At 40.3% G+C, this 17,565-nt stretch overlaps 1 protein-coding gene across 8 annotated transcripts in view; it reads right to left on the bottom strand.

Annotated features, from left to right (window-relative positions):
* Window positions 1–17,565, bottom strand: part of PTPRE (protein tyrosine phosphatase receptor type E) — a 92,763-nt gene that overhangs the window by 3,432 nt on the left and 71,766 nt on the right. For all 8 annotated transcript variants that reach the window (XM_068689193.1, XM_068689192.1, XM_068689196.1 and 5 more), the window contains 10 exons: window positions 16,279–16,398; window positions 14,969–15,129; window positions 12,287–12,422; window positions 11,729–11,878; window positions 9,481–9,574; window positions 8,578–8,654; window positions 7,840–7,974; window positions 6,920–7,045; window positions 5,556–5,716; window positions 1,406–1,541 (listed from right to left, as the gene is read on the bottom strand). In XM_068689193.1, the coding sequence (XP_068545294.1) occupies window positions 1,406–1,541; window positions 5,556–5,716; window positions 6,920–7,045; window positions 7,840–7,974; window positions 8,578–8,654; window positions 9,481–9,574; window positions 11,729–11,878; window positions 12,287–12,422; window positions 14,969–15,129; window positions 16,279–16,398 (1,296 nt within the window). The remainder of the gene's footprint in view (window positions 1–1,405; window positions 1,542–5,555; window positions 5,717–6,919; window positions 7,046–7,839; window positions 7,975–8,577; window positions 8,655–9,480; window positions 9,575–11,728; window positions 11,879–12,286; window positions 12,423–14,968; window positions 15,130–16,278; window positions 16,399–17,565) is intronic.

The raw sequence follows: 17,565 nt of genomic DNA, 5'->3' as shown, positions 1-17,565 counted from the left end.
CCACCCACCCGTCAGCAGGGTATTCTCTTCAAAGCCCCCCGTTTTCCCTTCATGTGCAGGAGGAGCTGAGCACGAGTCTACCCTGGTTCTTTTTTTTCCTGTAATAAAAGCATCGGTACCTCTCTTTTGTCAAATACAGGCTGATTCTTGCCTGTCAGTTAAAATGATTTCTTCAAGCTTTCTAGGGGATAGTTCTTCAAATGAACATCAATTCTTAAACCTGTCTCCTCATTTAAATGAAGCTGCTGACTGCACCTGGCTGTTCCCCATCTCATGCTAAAGCAGGTAACTCTTCCTGCGCCTTCCCCGGGGAGCCCGGCTGCTTAACTTCAGGCTTTGAGCTTCACGGCTGAAACGGTGTGACAATGCAACTTCAAATGCACAGAACTTGAAAAAAAACTCTAAGTTCATTTTTTTTTTTGTAGTGGAGTTTCACTTGTAAATGCTGTCTGTGTATACTCATCCTCTGGCTACGTTAGCCTGCTGGCTAGCCCTCTGCATCCCAAGGATGGGGCACAGCCCGAGCTCGTAGGCATGCTGATAGCCTTCGACATGATTTGCTGCATTATCAGATCTCTAACGCCTGATAATGAACGGAACTGGCATCTGAATTCACTCATGCTGGAAAGCAGAGTTTAGCAGAAGCCTTTCCACAGGCTCAGCTGGGAATATCAATCCAATAACAGCAATTACACCCTTAACTGACATTATTAAATCACAGAGCCAGAACCCCAAAAGAAAGATTTCATCCCTGTCTCAGCGTGACTGCAGATAATCCAATTCCACTTCTTCAGCCTCTTTCCCCTTTCTGCACTACGGAGAAAACATCTACCTGGGAAAGGAGCTTTGAGATAACTTCCTAAAGAAGTTTCTCACTGCCGAATGGGAGCTGCTATCAAAATACCAAATATCGGCATTATGTGTTTTCCAAAAACACACCTCCATAAAACTTTCTAATGTTTATTCTGTAAGGGAAAGTGTCAGGATCAAGCTTCACATATTCTTTGTAGCTGACTTTAAACAAGTCAGCGTTTCTCCCTTTCAGAGATGAACTGCAAGCCTGTTTAAGCCTCGACACTTTCAGGTAAAGAAAGAAAACCTGATATATATGGCTTAAAAGGCATTTACTTCATAAGTTTTGTCATCTGTAACTCTCAAAAGATTTTGGTTTATTTAACTGTCACCAGTTCCTAAAAAAACACTGAATGTTTAGCCAAGTTTTATTTTTAGAAATGCCATAAAAAAAAATCTGTAAAAATACAGATTTCTGATAATACCTTGTACATACACAGCCATCATACATAATTTATTTCCACCTGCAAAAAAAAATCCTTTGTTCTCTTCCCACAAGAATATTTACAAACACACATCCTTTGACAAAGATCCGGGTTGTTAAATATCATACCAGTGTTTGCACCATATGTGGCCTCTGCAGTCTTAAGCTCTTCACAGCTTGAAATACGTCGAGGAGCCCTTCAGCCTTCACTCGTTCCAGGATATTGCTGAGTGCTATGAACGTACCTGTTCTGCCAGCACCAGCGCTGCAATGGAAACACACCTGGTTGGCATGCAGCAGGGTAAAAATGCTAAAAATAATATTGATAGAGAATACCCAAGCACGAATATTAGCCTATTCTGCCACTTCAGCCACGCTAGAAGGGAGCCAGCAGTAATCGAAATTAATCCTGAGCCAGGCAGGAGCTGCTCCAGCCCCGTTGCTGACAGCTTCTGCCCTCAAACAGGAGATTGTGAGCAGCAGCAGCAGCACATGGATGCTGTCAGCACCAGCCTGGCACTTGAATTACGAGCTAGCAAAGCTGCTTCTTCTCGTATCCATTAGTCTTCAGCAAAGAAAGCTTCCCATGCTCTCATGCTCTGCTTTCAGGTTTGCTCTGTATGTGGCAGAACACAATCAGAGCCTAATATCAGAGCCAAAAAGATTCTGCTTTCTTAATCACACAAATTATGGACTATCTGTCACCAAAAAACAGGGGCTGTGCCCTGGAAGGCCAGCAGCTTTGATAGGAAATAACTAAAACCAGGATGGAATTTGGAATTCGGCAGTCAGTGGCAAGATGAAGCAGAAGGTTCACTGGACTGAACAAGGATAAGCACAAAATAATTTATTAAATTTAAAATTTTCATGTTTTTTAATCATTTATAGCAGGTGAAGTGTAATCACACATCATTGCTTCTACCTTAATTCCATCAAATGGAAAAAAAAATCTGATAAGCATAGTCTTATGAAAAGATTAAGTGCAAATGCATGTATCCTCAGCTGGATACATTAAAAGTCCGACTGGAGGGAAAATGAACAGGTACAACATATTAGATGCACTATTCCCTTCAGACAATTACTTTTATCAGATTAAAGAAAAATGCAAAATCCAAAAGGGTTCAGGCTTATTTGTCGTTAGCTAATCTGTAGTAATCTTGTGTGCTTTCTAGAGTAACCCATGAGTGATGCACTTCGGAATTGGTCTACATACACAAAAAGGTGAGGAAAAAAAGATATAAAGTAAAGGTGCACACAGACATCATCAAATGTTGCTTATTCACTTATTCACACATTGTTTTCCACTCCATTGCTTATACTGTTTGTGTTAGATGCTCTCTCCTTCTTTCTTCCCAAAACATCTTTTTAATAAATCCTTAAAGTCCATGTAAGGTTTTTGGTCTGTTTTGTTTGTTTAGCTGTTTTGGTTTGTTTTTTCTTTTTTTTTTTGTTTTGTTTTGTTTTGTTTGTTTTGGTTTTGTTTTGTTAATTGGCTGAAAAATTTTGGTATGGAGAACTAAACTGCATTTGAAATGCAGGAAAAACACATGTGTTGTCTCACGGGAACACAGCACTACTCCTTTCATACTCGCTTCCCTCTCTGTACTTCCTTTAACACTTTTCTAAAGGGAAGATAACTTTTCAATTTGACTCTCAGACTTCATTTCTTGAGACAAAGTTCAAAAGCAAAGGATGCTCCAAAAGGGCAAAGACCGGGCAAAAGAGTGAAGCAAGGGATCTTTAAGTAGTCCTACCTGGTTTATTATGGTGCAGAGAGGAGGAGACAGCAAAGAGAGAAAAAACACAGGTAGCTATGAGCTAACCAGAAGGCAGCAGGAGACAAACACTGGGATTTAGCAGATTGGCTTTGAATTCTGTTGGCAACTCAGTTAGCAAAGCCCTTCTGAAACTATTTAGTGCTAGGTCTTCATTCCACATACAAATTATCACTTCTAGCTGCTCCTGAAACCATTCATAGTTAGAAAAAAATAACAGAAGGTTTCACAAGTTTATGCGAATGCTCTGAGAAATCAGTCTTTTCTTGAAAGGTGTTTACTTATTCATAAATTTACATTAATCCACATTTGAAGACTCAGGTATGACTGCACGGAGCAGTTAAAGTGCACTGTACATACAGGCTGTCAAAATAGGGGCAGGACAAAATGTGCAATATTAAAAATCCTAGGATACACTGCGTGGTTGCTTTTATTTTCTTGTCTAGTAAATTTTATAATCGTTGCAGTGATTTGAACAAAATCTAGGAAAAACTCGCATCAAATAATTAAGCTGGTGCTTCACAGAGGCTGCAGCTCAAAAAATGTAAAAAAGTAGAAGCAATATATACCTCAGATAGCTCTTATCTATCTGATTTGTGTGTATCAAAGAGATCAGCTATTTTAACCTCTTATTTTATCGGTTAGAACTAGTTGATACTTTGCCCACTTTAATTATCATGTAGAATTTTACCTCCCTAGCATTTATATGGAAGCAGCTGTCAGAACTGGTCAAACTGAAGCACCAAACACAAAATATCATCACCAACATTGAGTTCAGCCACCATCGGGTGGGAAAACCCACGGTCCCCTAGGGAACAAAAATGAAAACTGCAAAGAGAAAACACTTCAGAAGCAAGGAGGAAGAAGTTTTAGCAATTAATACACATTACTGTATGCTCCTATCCCAAAACGCCAACAAATCCAGGAGCTCCCCGGATCATTTTGCTTCAGCAGCTGATGAAAATACTTGTGACACTTCGATAGCCAAAATACAAACCATACTTCTCAGAGAGTGAGACCCATTAAAACTCAAATCAGAGCAAAATAAAAAAGTCAGTGCACTCTGCAGAGAGCAGCTCTAACAAAGCCTTTCCTATTTCTAACTCTAACAGCAACCATGTGCTCTTCTAGCAAAACACTTCCGAACGGTCAGTGAGCATACGTCCCTGCGGATAATGCTACGAGACAATCTGAGTGTCACATAAATCACTGCTGCAATTTCTGCAGCATGAAAAACAACCTGTTGGGTGTCCTCTGCAATGCAGGAAAGCCCCAGAAGCAGCGCCAGACATCACCGCTGGCTGACAGAATGCGGGAGAGCACAGCTCCTGCAGGGAGGATCCCTGTCGTAGTACAGGTGCCAAGCATTGCTCAACAGTGGGATCACAGAAAGGGGAAGAAAATACCACAATTATTAATAATAAATGTTGTTAGATATGAAAATACCAGGATCTCAGCCTCTGTGCATGGCTTGAGGGAGACCACAGTCCAGCAACAGCAGCTGAACTCATACAACGTGCTCAGGAAGAAAAGATCTAATCGGCCACTAACGTGTATTCAATTACCAATTCTGAGGGCAATGAGAGACAAAATATGTCACGGTCGAGCTCCAATCACAAGAGACACTCTACTGCACAAGATCTTAGACGAATGCAGCAGAGATGAGGCCCCTGCAAAACCCGGTCTTAAGAGCAGCACTGAATTTGCCAGCACCTCTCCCACAGCAAACAGGTCCATGGAGCCCACAGCAGCAAAAAAGTTCATGTCAAAGGGTGACCTCTTGAGGTTAACAACTTCTTATTTAGAAGACAAAACAAACCAGGCACCTCTCTTCTGCTGACTCTGCCTCTGTGGACTGTCAGCTTGACTTTGTATTGACCAGAAGAAAAGAAAAGGCTTTATTCACTTATAAAAAATCCAGTATTTTAAAAGGAAAGTGTTATTTCTGAATTAGGGAGAGGCAGAATGATAGTTTTACTACTACTTTTAAAGTCAGCAGATGTAGTGCAGAAATGGAAAAGAACAATTTAGAAGACTGATAAAAAGAAAAAAATACTCTAAAAATAGCATTTGAAAACACAAAGGAAAAGTCCAAAAAATACAGCTTATTAAAAGAACTATGGAAAAAGAAAAAATGAGAGTACACTGTTTTTTGTCTTTCATGCTTTCAAAAACAGAGGTACAGTTTGTGTTCAGATTAGGTTAAGGATATATTCCATCCTGCCAATAATTTGATTACTTTGATCCTGATAGAACATTTGAGCCCCGTATTGCTGGGGTGTTTTACAAATCACTACAAAACAAAACAAACAACAACAACAACAAAAAAGCTACTATTGTTTCACATTTATGTAATCTCAATTTTTCCATTTCTCTACCTTTTGCTCATATTTCTTAATTTTTATTTTTAAAGGATGAAGTCTACTTACAAAGAACTGCTGCAACCACAACCAGACTGGAGAAAAAGTTATCAGCTAACTGTGGGAAGGAGAGGGGAGCCTTACCTGCAGTGCACTGTGATCGGGTGATTCCCTGTCTGCTGCTGCTGCTTTTGGACAGCTGCGATCAGGTCAATCATCCCTTTTCCTTCAGCAGGAATTCCAATTTCTGGCCAGCCATGGAAGTGGAACTGCCGAACCAGCCTGCTTTGCTTCTCGTGGTTACCCTGCGTGCGTGCAAAAACCAGATTCATCCAGCTGTTAATTCCAGATGGAAACACACTTCTTACATTCAACAGCTGTAGCATAATTTTTTCACCATTACAGTAACACGGGCTAATTTCAACCTGGTCCATAATACACCACTCATGCATACCTGATGTTCCTACAATCCCCATGCACAGTGCTAAAAAAAAAAAAATCAGCTAATGAAATCCACTCATCTTTGCACAATGCTACCTGTGACCTTGAAACTTAAAAATTATTTGTCTTGTCCTTATGCTTGCTGACTAAAAGTTCATATAGGTATTAATGTCATACTAATTCTGGCAGGCAATCTGAATATTGCATCGTTATTTCAGAGCTAATTAAACAGGATTGTTGGGAATGGACTTCACTAGTGGTGCTAAAATAGTGAGTTGATACATAAGGAAGAAAACCATTATTACGAAAACCAAAAAATCAGAAAAACCAAAATTATCTAAAATTGTGTTACTCTGGTAACACAAGTGTTTTTTAAACACTTTCCAACAGGACAGAAGTCAACACAGGGACAAGGACTCTGCGTTGGGAGCACAGTGTGTATTTGTGACTTATCCACCACCTTCCTTCAGAAGGAAATGCAGAGCCCTTTAAAGCCCTTTTGCTTTGCATGTGCCAACTATTTAAGTGTATAAATTACATGTAACACAATAGGTAGTTAAATTAACGGTATGCTAAATGGCAAGTAATTTTTTTTTTCTTCAAACACAGCAATGCAAATGGGTTCCTAAAGAAATGGTTCAGAGAGTGAAGAAATGCATGTCCAAAAGTTCAAAAAATAGTCATCTGTAGAGCATGCCTGTAGCACAGCAGCATTACGGAACAGCTGGTAGGCAGAGAATTTGTATTTGTGCTGTAAATGCTTCCCAGGAATTTAAAATCCTGAATCAAATTCTCTGTACTAGATATATGGTAAATGGTAAAAAATGCAAGACCAGCAGCAACAGCAAAGCATTACCAAAAAAAACCACTTTGATAAAGGACGTGTTTTACTGACCAGGATTTTCATGGGGTTTTAAGTGAAATATTTCCTATAAGTTTCCTCTTGACTGCTAAAATGTCTGCAGTTATCATTAGATAGAAATTCCAGGATTTAAGTTACGTAATTATATTTGTAAATACCTTCAAATGTAAAAAAACAAAAAACGTATGCAATTTAAAAACCATACCTGATTATACGTAACTATGAAGTCTCTTACACTTATGGCATCTAAAAGATTGTCATTCTTTATTTCTACATTTATGTCTCCGTGAGTTACTGAGCCCTCTGATGGCCAATACTGGAAGCATTTTTCCTGCAAAATTGAGAGAGAATTGTAAACATTCTGTGATATTATTTTTATCCCCGTTATCTGCATAATGACGAATCTCTGATATAAAATGTGAAATACAGCTTAACATGTTCTAGACAGTTTGCAGTGAAAAGGCTAATAACCAAGAGTATTGGAATAAAATATTTCTACAGTGTAAAGCATTAAGATGAAAAGGGCTCAGAAGTCATAGTTGATAAATACTGCTTTATAAATAAATCAGAAGGAAATTAAGTAACTCCTACAGGCAATGCAATGCAGTGTTGTAAAAAAGCCTCCCAAAAACACCAGAAAACATCGCAGAGCACTAAAACATGAGTTGAACACCAAGTTTGCAACACTGCAGGGATACATGTCTCTGATAATTCATGAGGAAGGATGCACAAGGAGAGGTTCAGAAGCTTATAGTGGTGAAAAAAAGGGGGAGTTCCTCAAGAAAACATTGTCAGCTGTTCTCAAATCCCAAGCAACTCTTCCACAGGCATTCACACCAGGAATCCCAATAATAATTGTGATTTTAATGTGAACTGGGCCCTTTTAAAAAACATAAGTTTCTGTGTTCTTCCTGACAATTCAAGCAAAAGCAGCAACACTGGCCGACACCTAACAGCGAAGCAAGAGGTCGTTCAGAGAAGGCAAAAAATCTTGCTAAAATTTGTATAAGGGTTTATACAAATGGTATAAGTAGTGTAAATATTATAAATAGTATATAATAGTGTTTATCTAACACAAAGTCTCATCTTTACAGCACTTTTAAAAAGCAGCTGTGCGATGCATACCTGCTCCCTCTCCTGAACTTCTGTGAGCATGACGATGGTGTGGCACTTCCACTCCCACACCATCCGCCAGAAATCCTCCACGGTATGGGGCAGCGGTCCTTGAGTGGCAATGAAGTAATCCTTCTGGCGATAGCCCTGCAGAGAAAGAGACACGTGAGTGGAATGACACGTGAGGATGAGAGTGACCAAGGCTGGTATGCAGGGAGCTCAGCACCCAGCTTCTCTCTGAGCCTCTCTGGACATAATTAATTCTCATATTTAAATAAAAAAAAGTGGAAGGTGTTGGCCAGGTTCCGTGAGGAAGCCAGGAACAAAGCTGGCAATTATTGCAGTTCTCCCCAGGTAAATCCTGACTCCCAAACACTCTGAAAGCCTTTCCCCATGCTAAATACATACTCCACCCTCCCACCCCTCCTCTAAGTTAGACAACCAGAGTCAGGATGTCTGTTAACCTGCATGCAGATAACAGAACCTGTTTCACTCCCTGTTTTTTCAGGACTTAATACAAACCTTAGTTTATACATCTCACATCAGCAATGTTTAAAGTACACAACTATTTAAATTGAAACTGAAAACGCCAGATAAGAAACGTATTTGGAAACTCTCATAAGCCAAACCCAAATAAAAAAGCTACTGTTCTTCATAAGCCAAGTTGGCCGCGTCTCTTTAAAAAGACTTACAAGCAACAGCAAAATATTTGACTTGTAGTCTAAATATATCAAAAACATTTATACTTACATCTATGAAGGAAGCATTGATGTAGTCTGTATACTCCTGCCCTCTTTTCATTGACAGAATCACTCTATTAAAATCATCTGGAAAAAAAAAAAAAAAACAAACACTCAGGTCTATTCTTTCTTTTGCTAACTGTATCAACAACTGCTCCACTCTTACATTTGTGAAAGAACAACAACAAAACTTTCAGCTGGAAGCCAGAAAGAGTGTCTTACAGATCTTATCCATGATTTACTGAGCGTGTGGAGGAGAGCACTAGCTCTTCTGTGGTTTATTTTTACTTTCACACAGGATATGACAAGCAAGGTCTGAAACTTATTTTCATGAGCAGACATTGCAGTGCTGCTCCAGACTGGGCAAGGAAACATACAGAAAGTATGCTGGTTAAGTGGGTGAAACTGCTGAATTATTTCATTCAGTCCTGAAAAAAATCTGGTCATTACATATTTTACATTGAAAAAGTTCAAATAAATAAATAATGTGTGTGCAGACACTCCATAAGGACACCACACGTTACAGGGACAGGATACTCTGCCTGTATCATTGCCCAAGCGTTGAGCAGCCATGTCTGCAAAGAGGACGACAAAACCAAAGGGAAGCTAACTAAACCCTCAAAAATGTGGTCTACCTAAATATGAAACAAAAACAGTTTTCAAAGCATTTGAATTTTACAGGCAGTATGTAAAAGTTACAACTTTTCCTTCTTCAAGGCATATGCAGTAATTATTTGCAGAATTACAGTTTCCAAGTTTGGGCTTTCCTCTCTTCTGGACCCAGCCAACGCAGCCATATGCTGATATGAGATGTGCTGGTACCAACACGCAGGTCGAATATTTACTTACAACAACCTTAGGACAGCCATGTACTTATAGCACTTGTTTCTACAGATAAAGTTGATCATCTTACATGGGATAATCTGGATGACTCTAGCTTTTTTCATATTTGCTGGAAGGTTGCCAGTTCTCATGTTTTCCTTCATTATTCGGACGTTTGTTAATTTCTGCAATAAAACACACAGATTATCTGTAATTATCTGTACAGTATAATTACGAATGATGGTCATGTAATTTTTTTAATACTAACAAATATTTTTGGGAGTCTGAACATGCTTCCAAAGCATATCGGTAAAGTTTAAGTGCAATAAAATGACAGCAGGTTATCTTTTTTTTTTTTTAATGACACTTCTGGACTATTTGAGCGTGGCTTCCAGAAGCACAGTGCCCACGCCCTTTGAAAAGTTTCTTCAATTTCAGATTCAGAAATTGAGTTTCACAAATTTAGCCACTTTTGAAAACCTGTCTGCATTACCTTTTTATCAAATTAATTTCATTTTTGCCTTCCCAGCCTTTAAGCAAGCAGAGGAAGGTCGAGGAGCACACTGAACACTATTCCACTCCTGCAGCTCCAGACACAACCCAGGAGCTTTGCAAGCCCGGCACTGAAATAGCGGCCGTTTCATTTCCACATTCTTCTCAAGCGCTAAAATACTTCTCTTTCATAAACTTCACTTCCCTTATCATCCAAGCACAAACTCATTTCATAAGCATTCATACTCATTTCCTTGATATTAGCAGTGTAATGATCCTTTTCAGATTATTAAAATTCTGAGATGCACCACTGGGCATAACGAGGTTGCACAGGCGTGGGGCCGGCTGTGCACTACCTACTGTAACCAGGCTCTGTACATTGCCAGCTTTTGCTAGCAGAGGGACCAAAGGATGGTGGTATCCTCTGTTATTTATTCAGTATAGGATGACAGTATTCCCAGGACATAGAAAACAAGCACTGCCCTATCCCCAACATTTTTTTGTAGTAGAGATTACACATGAGATTGTGCCCACTAACATCAACAGGCTGCTTCTGCTGGGCTGGGACCTGCCCATCAATGACTGTAGATACACAGCTGCATTTCAGCAGCTATTTAATACAAACTCAGTTTACATTTTAATTTTCAAGCTGCAAGCAGTTTTTCAGGTACTTCTCTGTATTTGCCAGATACTGAGCAGCAGCACATCCTAATGCCAGTGAAAGCTCTAGTACCAGCAGCAAACCAATAAAAAGAAACTCCCATATCTCAGAAATCACCTTCCAGTTAGTCTGTAATGCCATGTTTAACAGACTTTATGTCAGAGAGTCTGGTAGTGGTTACAGCAGAGTTCTGCTCTTCTTCTGTGCAGATTGGCTCAGTGCTCCTGGCCCATCTAAATGCTTTTCAGAATACACAGCCGAGCTAAACATTGCTCTCTGTACTTTGTGACAGAGGCTAGCACAGTGGACAGCAAAAAAAAAAAAAACTAAAAACTTAGGAATTCTGGAAAAAAGTGGAATACTCAATGTGTTCACTTGCTTCCTTCCCTCAAAGAGTATAAATCTTTTGAATGTTGAACTTTTTGCTGTACTTTTTACTTCGTTTTCTTTTCTGACTTCCCAATTTCTGATTAAATTAATCCATTAAAGGAAAAAGAGAAATTCAGTTAACACTGAATTCATTTGATTAAATTACTAAGTCATTTAATGCCTTCAACCCATATATAGAATAAGTCTATTAGCACAGTAAATGTCACAGAAAAGTTCTAACTATTTCCTCAGTGCAGTTGAAGTCTATTTTAAACAGGGATCACGAAAGACAGCGTCACTGGTATTTCCAATCAGGGCTTCTCCACAAAACAAGAATGCCTTATTTCTCCACTTTTTAAATATATATTTTTCCCTCCTGGTAGTTGTGGATACTCAGTACAAAACCTGAAAACTCTCCATAATTCACTCTGCTGTCACGGTGGTGATTGAGTTAACATTTCTGTTGACATGCCAATTCGGTCAATGTAACCCAGCTCCGTTTTCCAGCAGTATCTGATCTGGCATCCAGTACAAGACTGAAAGAATAATTCCATTTTTCTTCTACAAGGAAACCAAACGCATATAGGAAAATATCCGTCAAATGATGAAGGTTTGAACGTGCATTTTTCGAACAGGGTGTTAAGGCCAGGCCTCCTTCACTGATCCCACAGGATCCATTCCCAGTACATCCACTATAAAATGGGTGGTTCAGTCTTGACAGTCCCTTTCTTTTTTTAATTGCCCTTCTCCTGCTTCTGAAGTATCTTTTTGTCCCAAGTGTTTCAACATTTGAAAATCTTAGACCCTTTGTACTTACTTTAAATTCTTCTTCCAGCCCTATTTTGACAAGGTTTGGTGCTGCACTGTGCGATGTTTGTAGATGTTTTTCTAGGGATGACACATCTAGCTCCGTGTCACCGTAGAGGTAGTATTCAAGTAAGGCTTGATAAATGAAGGAGTACTGCATCTGGAACAAACAACAGGCATATAAGCATGATGCACGTCAAGGAAGCCAAACCACACCATGTCTGGCACTTCATTCACCTCATTTGGCCTACAACTCACTGATCACCAACTTATACCTTAGGGTAAAACAAAGTTCCTGTTACAACACTCCTTAAATTCCACTTAATTGTGCAAGGGGAAACCCTGGACACCATACCACAAGGTAACGTGCATTACAGTGATCTATCTCCATGCCAAAGACTGAACGTGCCTCTATCTCCTTCCTCAGCATTACCCTTCTGGGCTTTGCTTATGTCCCAGTTACCCAAGTGTGCAACAGAAGAGGGAATATCACACTGGAGATACAGACGCACATTAATGGACTTGAAGAAAACGTGAAAAATTGTAATTTCAACCAATTCCTACTTACGTCAGTCTGAACCATCTGCGGACGCTGATTACGGATTCTTGAAACAAACTCAAAAACATCAACTTTCTGTTCAGCATGCATCATGTCTATGATGGCATCTATAACGATAAACGTGCCTGTTCGGCCCACACCAGCGCTTAAAAAGGAGAGAAAAAAAGACAAAAAAAATAGTTGAACTACAAAGTCTGCAAGAATTGCTATGGCAAGGACAGAGGTGGAACTTGCACTGTTTCTACTGAACTGAAATACTCAATGTGCAACACGTTTTCATTTTTGATTCTAGTAGGGACAGCAACACAAAAGGATCGAAGTTTTTAACCTAAAAAGTTACCATTTCTAAGCTGTTTGAAGAGGTAAGATAAAAATTATGTTACTCAAACACCTTTGGTAAAAACAAACAAAAACCAAAACAAAACACACACACAACTGTGCTTGAGCAGTTAAAATAATTGTCTAAAATTAAATTTTAAATATTTTTCCTTTTTTTCCTCCTCTTTTCTGCATGACTGCTGTTACAAGTTCTACACTTCTGAACACTGCTATCCCCGAATATATATATATATATTTTAAATATCCTTCAACAGCCACAAGAGGGAGCAAGATTACTATAAATTATATCGCTCCTGATTTCCAGCTCTTCCTTTCAGAGGAAAAGGGCATGGCATCCTGTGCTAGGCATTAATAGCTCTCCCTTAACCTCCTGTCAGCTTACTTCATACAGCAACTGCCGTGACGCCCAGAAACACCTTCTGAATCACGCCAAACGTTTCTCCCCTCATCCCCACGTGCCCAAAAGACGCAGAGTAACTTTCAGCAAGGAAAAGGCAGGTTTTAAATCATCTCTGAAGAAAACAATTACCGCATGCGGCCATTCAGTGCAGCCAGGCCTCCCTTCCCTCTCGCTTCCTTTCATTCACGTTTGACCTCTCCCACAGCGGCCGACTCCACCTCGAGCCCTGCTTTCTTGACTCACACTTTACGGAGATTTTCCTCCTCCTGACGTGTCCTGGAGGCCACCTCTGGCCGTGATGTGCCCTCTGCCACCCACCCGCTGGCCTCACACCCCTGGGCCCCTCTCTCGTCCCTCACCCATGGGTGCCCACGTCCCCTGCAGTCAGCTTTCTGCAGACCAACATCAAATTCAGTACGACAAAAACTTATTTTGGCAGAGACTGCCAATTCCCCTCCCTTCCCAGTGTTTTACCTACTGCTTTTTACTTCCAAATGCCAAATTAGCGTTTTTTTTTTTTAACCTTCAAAAATCTCTGACCGAGCAGTTTTTACCCAGAACGACTGGATGATATTTTTGTAAAAGCTCCCCCCCCCCAAATGCACGGTTACTCACTATCGATGAGTTTCCCTTTCCTTTTCCCAACAATTCAATAGTGTCATATCCTGCCTGTAGCGGAAATTAAGTGTCACCTTTCTCATTCGTTACTTCTAAAGCAGGCCAAAGTGCCACACAAATCCCCACCTGGCATGTAGTGCAGTGACTGCATGCTGCTGGACCAGCATATAAATATAAAATACCTCATTTAAATATAAAATATCTCATTAGAAGTCTGCAGAGATTTATCTTTATATCGTGTCTACTTTTCTTGGTTAAATTAAGCACAGAACTTCATCCTGGTTCAAAATAAAGCTCAGTCCCAGTATTAGTCTCCACAGAACATCACGGCTAAAGGCTGAAAAAATACAGTGGGTTTCTCAAAGGAAAGGCTATGTGAGACTCCTAAAGTCTCGTTCCTTCTGAGGCTTTTCTTTAAGACTCTTATGTATGGCACATGGGAGAGAAGACAAAATTTGAATGGAAACAAAAAAGGAAGAGGCTGGCTGGGCAGGACAACCATGCTCTTCTCAGTAGTGCACAGGGAGTCCTCAAGGACTCTCGGAGTATTTCTAGATGTCTGACAAAAGTAACAGAAAATAAAGAAATATATGAACCTACAACCATTCCCTTGAAAACAAAGCCCAGAAAGACAAAGCTGCTATTCTTTTCTTTTTACTCTAACCTCGCTCAATATGATAATTGTTCCTGAAAAGTCACTTCTTCCTCAGTTGTAACATTACAGTTGCTACAGAGATTGTAATTATTCTTTTAAAAATAATTTTTTGATTGTGGTTTCATTAACATTTAATTTCAAACACCTTAGCACAAACTTTTAACAGCAGCAAGTTCATGTGGTTGCGACTGAATGAGTGGGATTGTGTTCTGCATCGGCATGTAGCACATTTCTTAAATTGCAGCATTTCAATCTCTTAAATACAAGCCTTTATTTAAAAAACTTCAAGGCATTTAATGGACGATTTACATAGCAAACTAATTTTATTGTGGGAAAAGTGGAGGATGAATTCTCAGAGGAGCATTTAGTGGCAAAGGTCACAGATTTGTATTACAAGTCTGTTTTTCTGACAAAGAGCATATTTATACCAAAGATCATCCATGGATAAAACAAAACCTTCTGTCTGAGTATTACAGTGACAGCAAAGACCTATCTTTTAAAACTGTTCTTACCCCTGGCTCTAAAAAGCTTAGCGTAGTATTGACCTTTATATGCATACATATACAAACAAACACAAAAAAGCTCGTAGCCTATTAACAAAAAATAAACATTCAGCTTAAATATTCCATGTGTAACTCCAGGCCAAACTAATGGAATGGTTTGAAGAGTTCAAACCTACCTGCAGTGAACCACTACTGGCCCAGCATGGGCAGGATTCAACGTTTTGACTTTCTTCAGGAATTTCAGCATCCCAATAGGTGTGAAAGGCACTCCGAAATCGGGCCAGCTGGTGAAGTGAAGCTGTGTGACGAGCCTCAGTGCTTTACAACCGTCATGCAGCTGCAGGGAACACACAGACTGAGTTGGACATCTCATTTTCCATGCTGAGATTTATAAACAAACTCCCATGATTATGACTTGTATTCCTGCAACACCTGGATCCCGACTCAAGGATCAGACACTTACAGCATATGTACAATATAAACACGGAGTAGAATTACCATATATTCTTAAAATGCATGTAAAGTACAAAATTCACAGCTCATGCAAATAATTTCAAGTCCTTTTTCTCTTATAAAATCCTCATGACACTTCTTTTAGCAACTTCACATGAAACTCAGAAGATTCACTCTAAACATTGAAGACCTGCATCACTATGAGGTGCCGAATGCCAACTTTAGCAAACTGCTTTATCACAAAACCCGAAATATGGGGATAAACATTTCACATCAGTGCATTAAAGGACAGTTAAAAGTATTATCCACTGCTTCACATGGCCTGTGTTGACTATCAGCACTCTGTATCATACGTGAAAAATAAAGTGAAAGTAGTTCTATATGGCTGGACACAGCTTATCAGCTCTCACTAGACATACTGCCTGAAATAAATATTGTGATTCAATCTGAAGACTTCAACCTGCATTACGCTGTAATTGCATTACAAACACAGCAACCCCCCTTTACGGGGCAAGGATCTCTGGGAGCCTGTCCCTGTAAGAGGCAACACACTGTGGATGCGCACGCAGTCATCACCTCTGTCTCTCTTGTGATCTAAAGCTTTCATTGTGCTGAAGACCAAGGTTATGAGAGAAGCCAAACTCTAATGCTGTCTGACTTTGGCCAGCCAGTATCCAGAATCCACAGACCACTCTAAAAGCCCAGCTATATTCAAATTCACTCATTTATCTATCTATACAATTTGTCCCCCAAAAGTTCATCACTCTGCTCCTGTGATAATTACAACAAATGCTGTGGCACTTGGCTACAGGCAAGAAGAAACCTGAGCAGAGCCTATTGCAATTCATTAAGCGGCCGTGGCCACGATGCATGCTGTCACACAGAGCCCACCAGCCAGCCCAGACGCAGCACAGCACCCTTCTTGATTTGAAAATATTTAACCTACTTTCCAAATCTATTTTGTTTTAATTTGGCATTGCAACAATTTGCTTGAAAAGTTAAAATGGAGGCAGAGAGGAGCGTTGTTACTGACCGACTGGACGCAGAACTTGCGAATGGTGTAGTCCACGAGAACGATGCAATCTTCCACCGACACGCGGATGTTCCCGTAAGTCCAGCACCCCTGATCAGGCCAATACTGGTAGCATTTCTCCTGTACAAACACACGGTGCAGTTTGTAACGCTGAATCTGACTTCACTGCTGGTCACACATAAAACAAGGCAGGTATTTGAAAACTGTGCACAGAAGTGCACATTAGAGTATGTGGGGTTAGTCATCTGACAGAAGACAGCTTTAACACTTTGCCAGTGCTATCGATGATTAAATTTATGCAGAGAAGGGTGTGAAAAGCTTTGAAGCTGTTTTTTAAACCATCCAGATCTAAACCACATGGGGGGGGGGGGTAGGGGGGGCTTTCTGATGATAGAGAGGGAACTTTGATGTCTTGACCCTTTATTTTTAAGCTTTGGGTGTAGCCAGTGAGAAATGTGAGGGAGTCCTCATGTAGGAGTCATCAGGAACATCGAGTTTTAACAGTTTAACAATTCTGCCTTCTCACACTAGAAACAAGCTCTTCTTACAGACTGCTTTGCAGTTCGAGAGCTTGATCAAGCAACGCTACAATTACAGTAAAATAAAGCAGAAGTACCACGGTGAACAGGCGAAGAAGGAGAGCCTTTCCTCATCACTGCTGTGAGATGAGAGTACCTGAATTGTATTTTCTTTCTTGTTTTAAATAAATAAATAAATAAATAAACAAACACTTATGAAGGCCAGCGTGCCATTTCCCCCAAGCCATGCACAACCCACTGCCATCCCGAGGCAGGTGCCACTGTCACCACCACGGCACGGCTGGCAGGAGAGGTCGCCTCTGAGCAGCAGAACAGGCACCAGTAAGCTGCTGGGCTCTGCCTGCTTTGCCTCCTGGCTTTCACAGCTAACAGGGAAACGAGGTTTGCTTCTGGTGTACGATTTGGAGGACTTTAGGTATTCATACAATAAGGCTGTGGCACAAACAGCGTAGCAAACTTTCCCCCAGAAGGAAAAAAAAAAAAAAAAAAGACTACTGAAGGATCTCTTGTCAAAATCTCGTGATGGTGCACTTCCTTAATGCTTTGACTTAGCTTCTAAGATCTCCGAGGCAGGAAAGAAGTTAAATGTTTGAAGCTCGTTGCGTCTCGGTGCTCAGCCAATACGCGCAGAAAGCCTCACGCAACAGGAGGAGCACCGCGCGCCGGGGGAATGTGGGAACAGGAAGCAGCAGAATCGCTCTCGCAAGAGAGCAGCCTTGTTTTTCAATTGTTGTGTGCATGCCCCAGA

The sequence above is a fragment of the Anas acuta genome, chromosome 7 (genome assembly GCF_963932015.1).
Source record: "Anas acuta chromosome 7, bAnaAcu1.1, whole genome shotgun sequence".
Lineage (NCBI taxonomy): Eukaryota > Metazoa > Chordata > Aves > Anseriformes > Anatidae > Anas > Anas acuta.
Note: the sequence above shows the minus strand (reverse complement) of the source record. Positions and strands in the feature narration are given on the sequence as shown.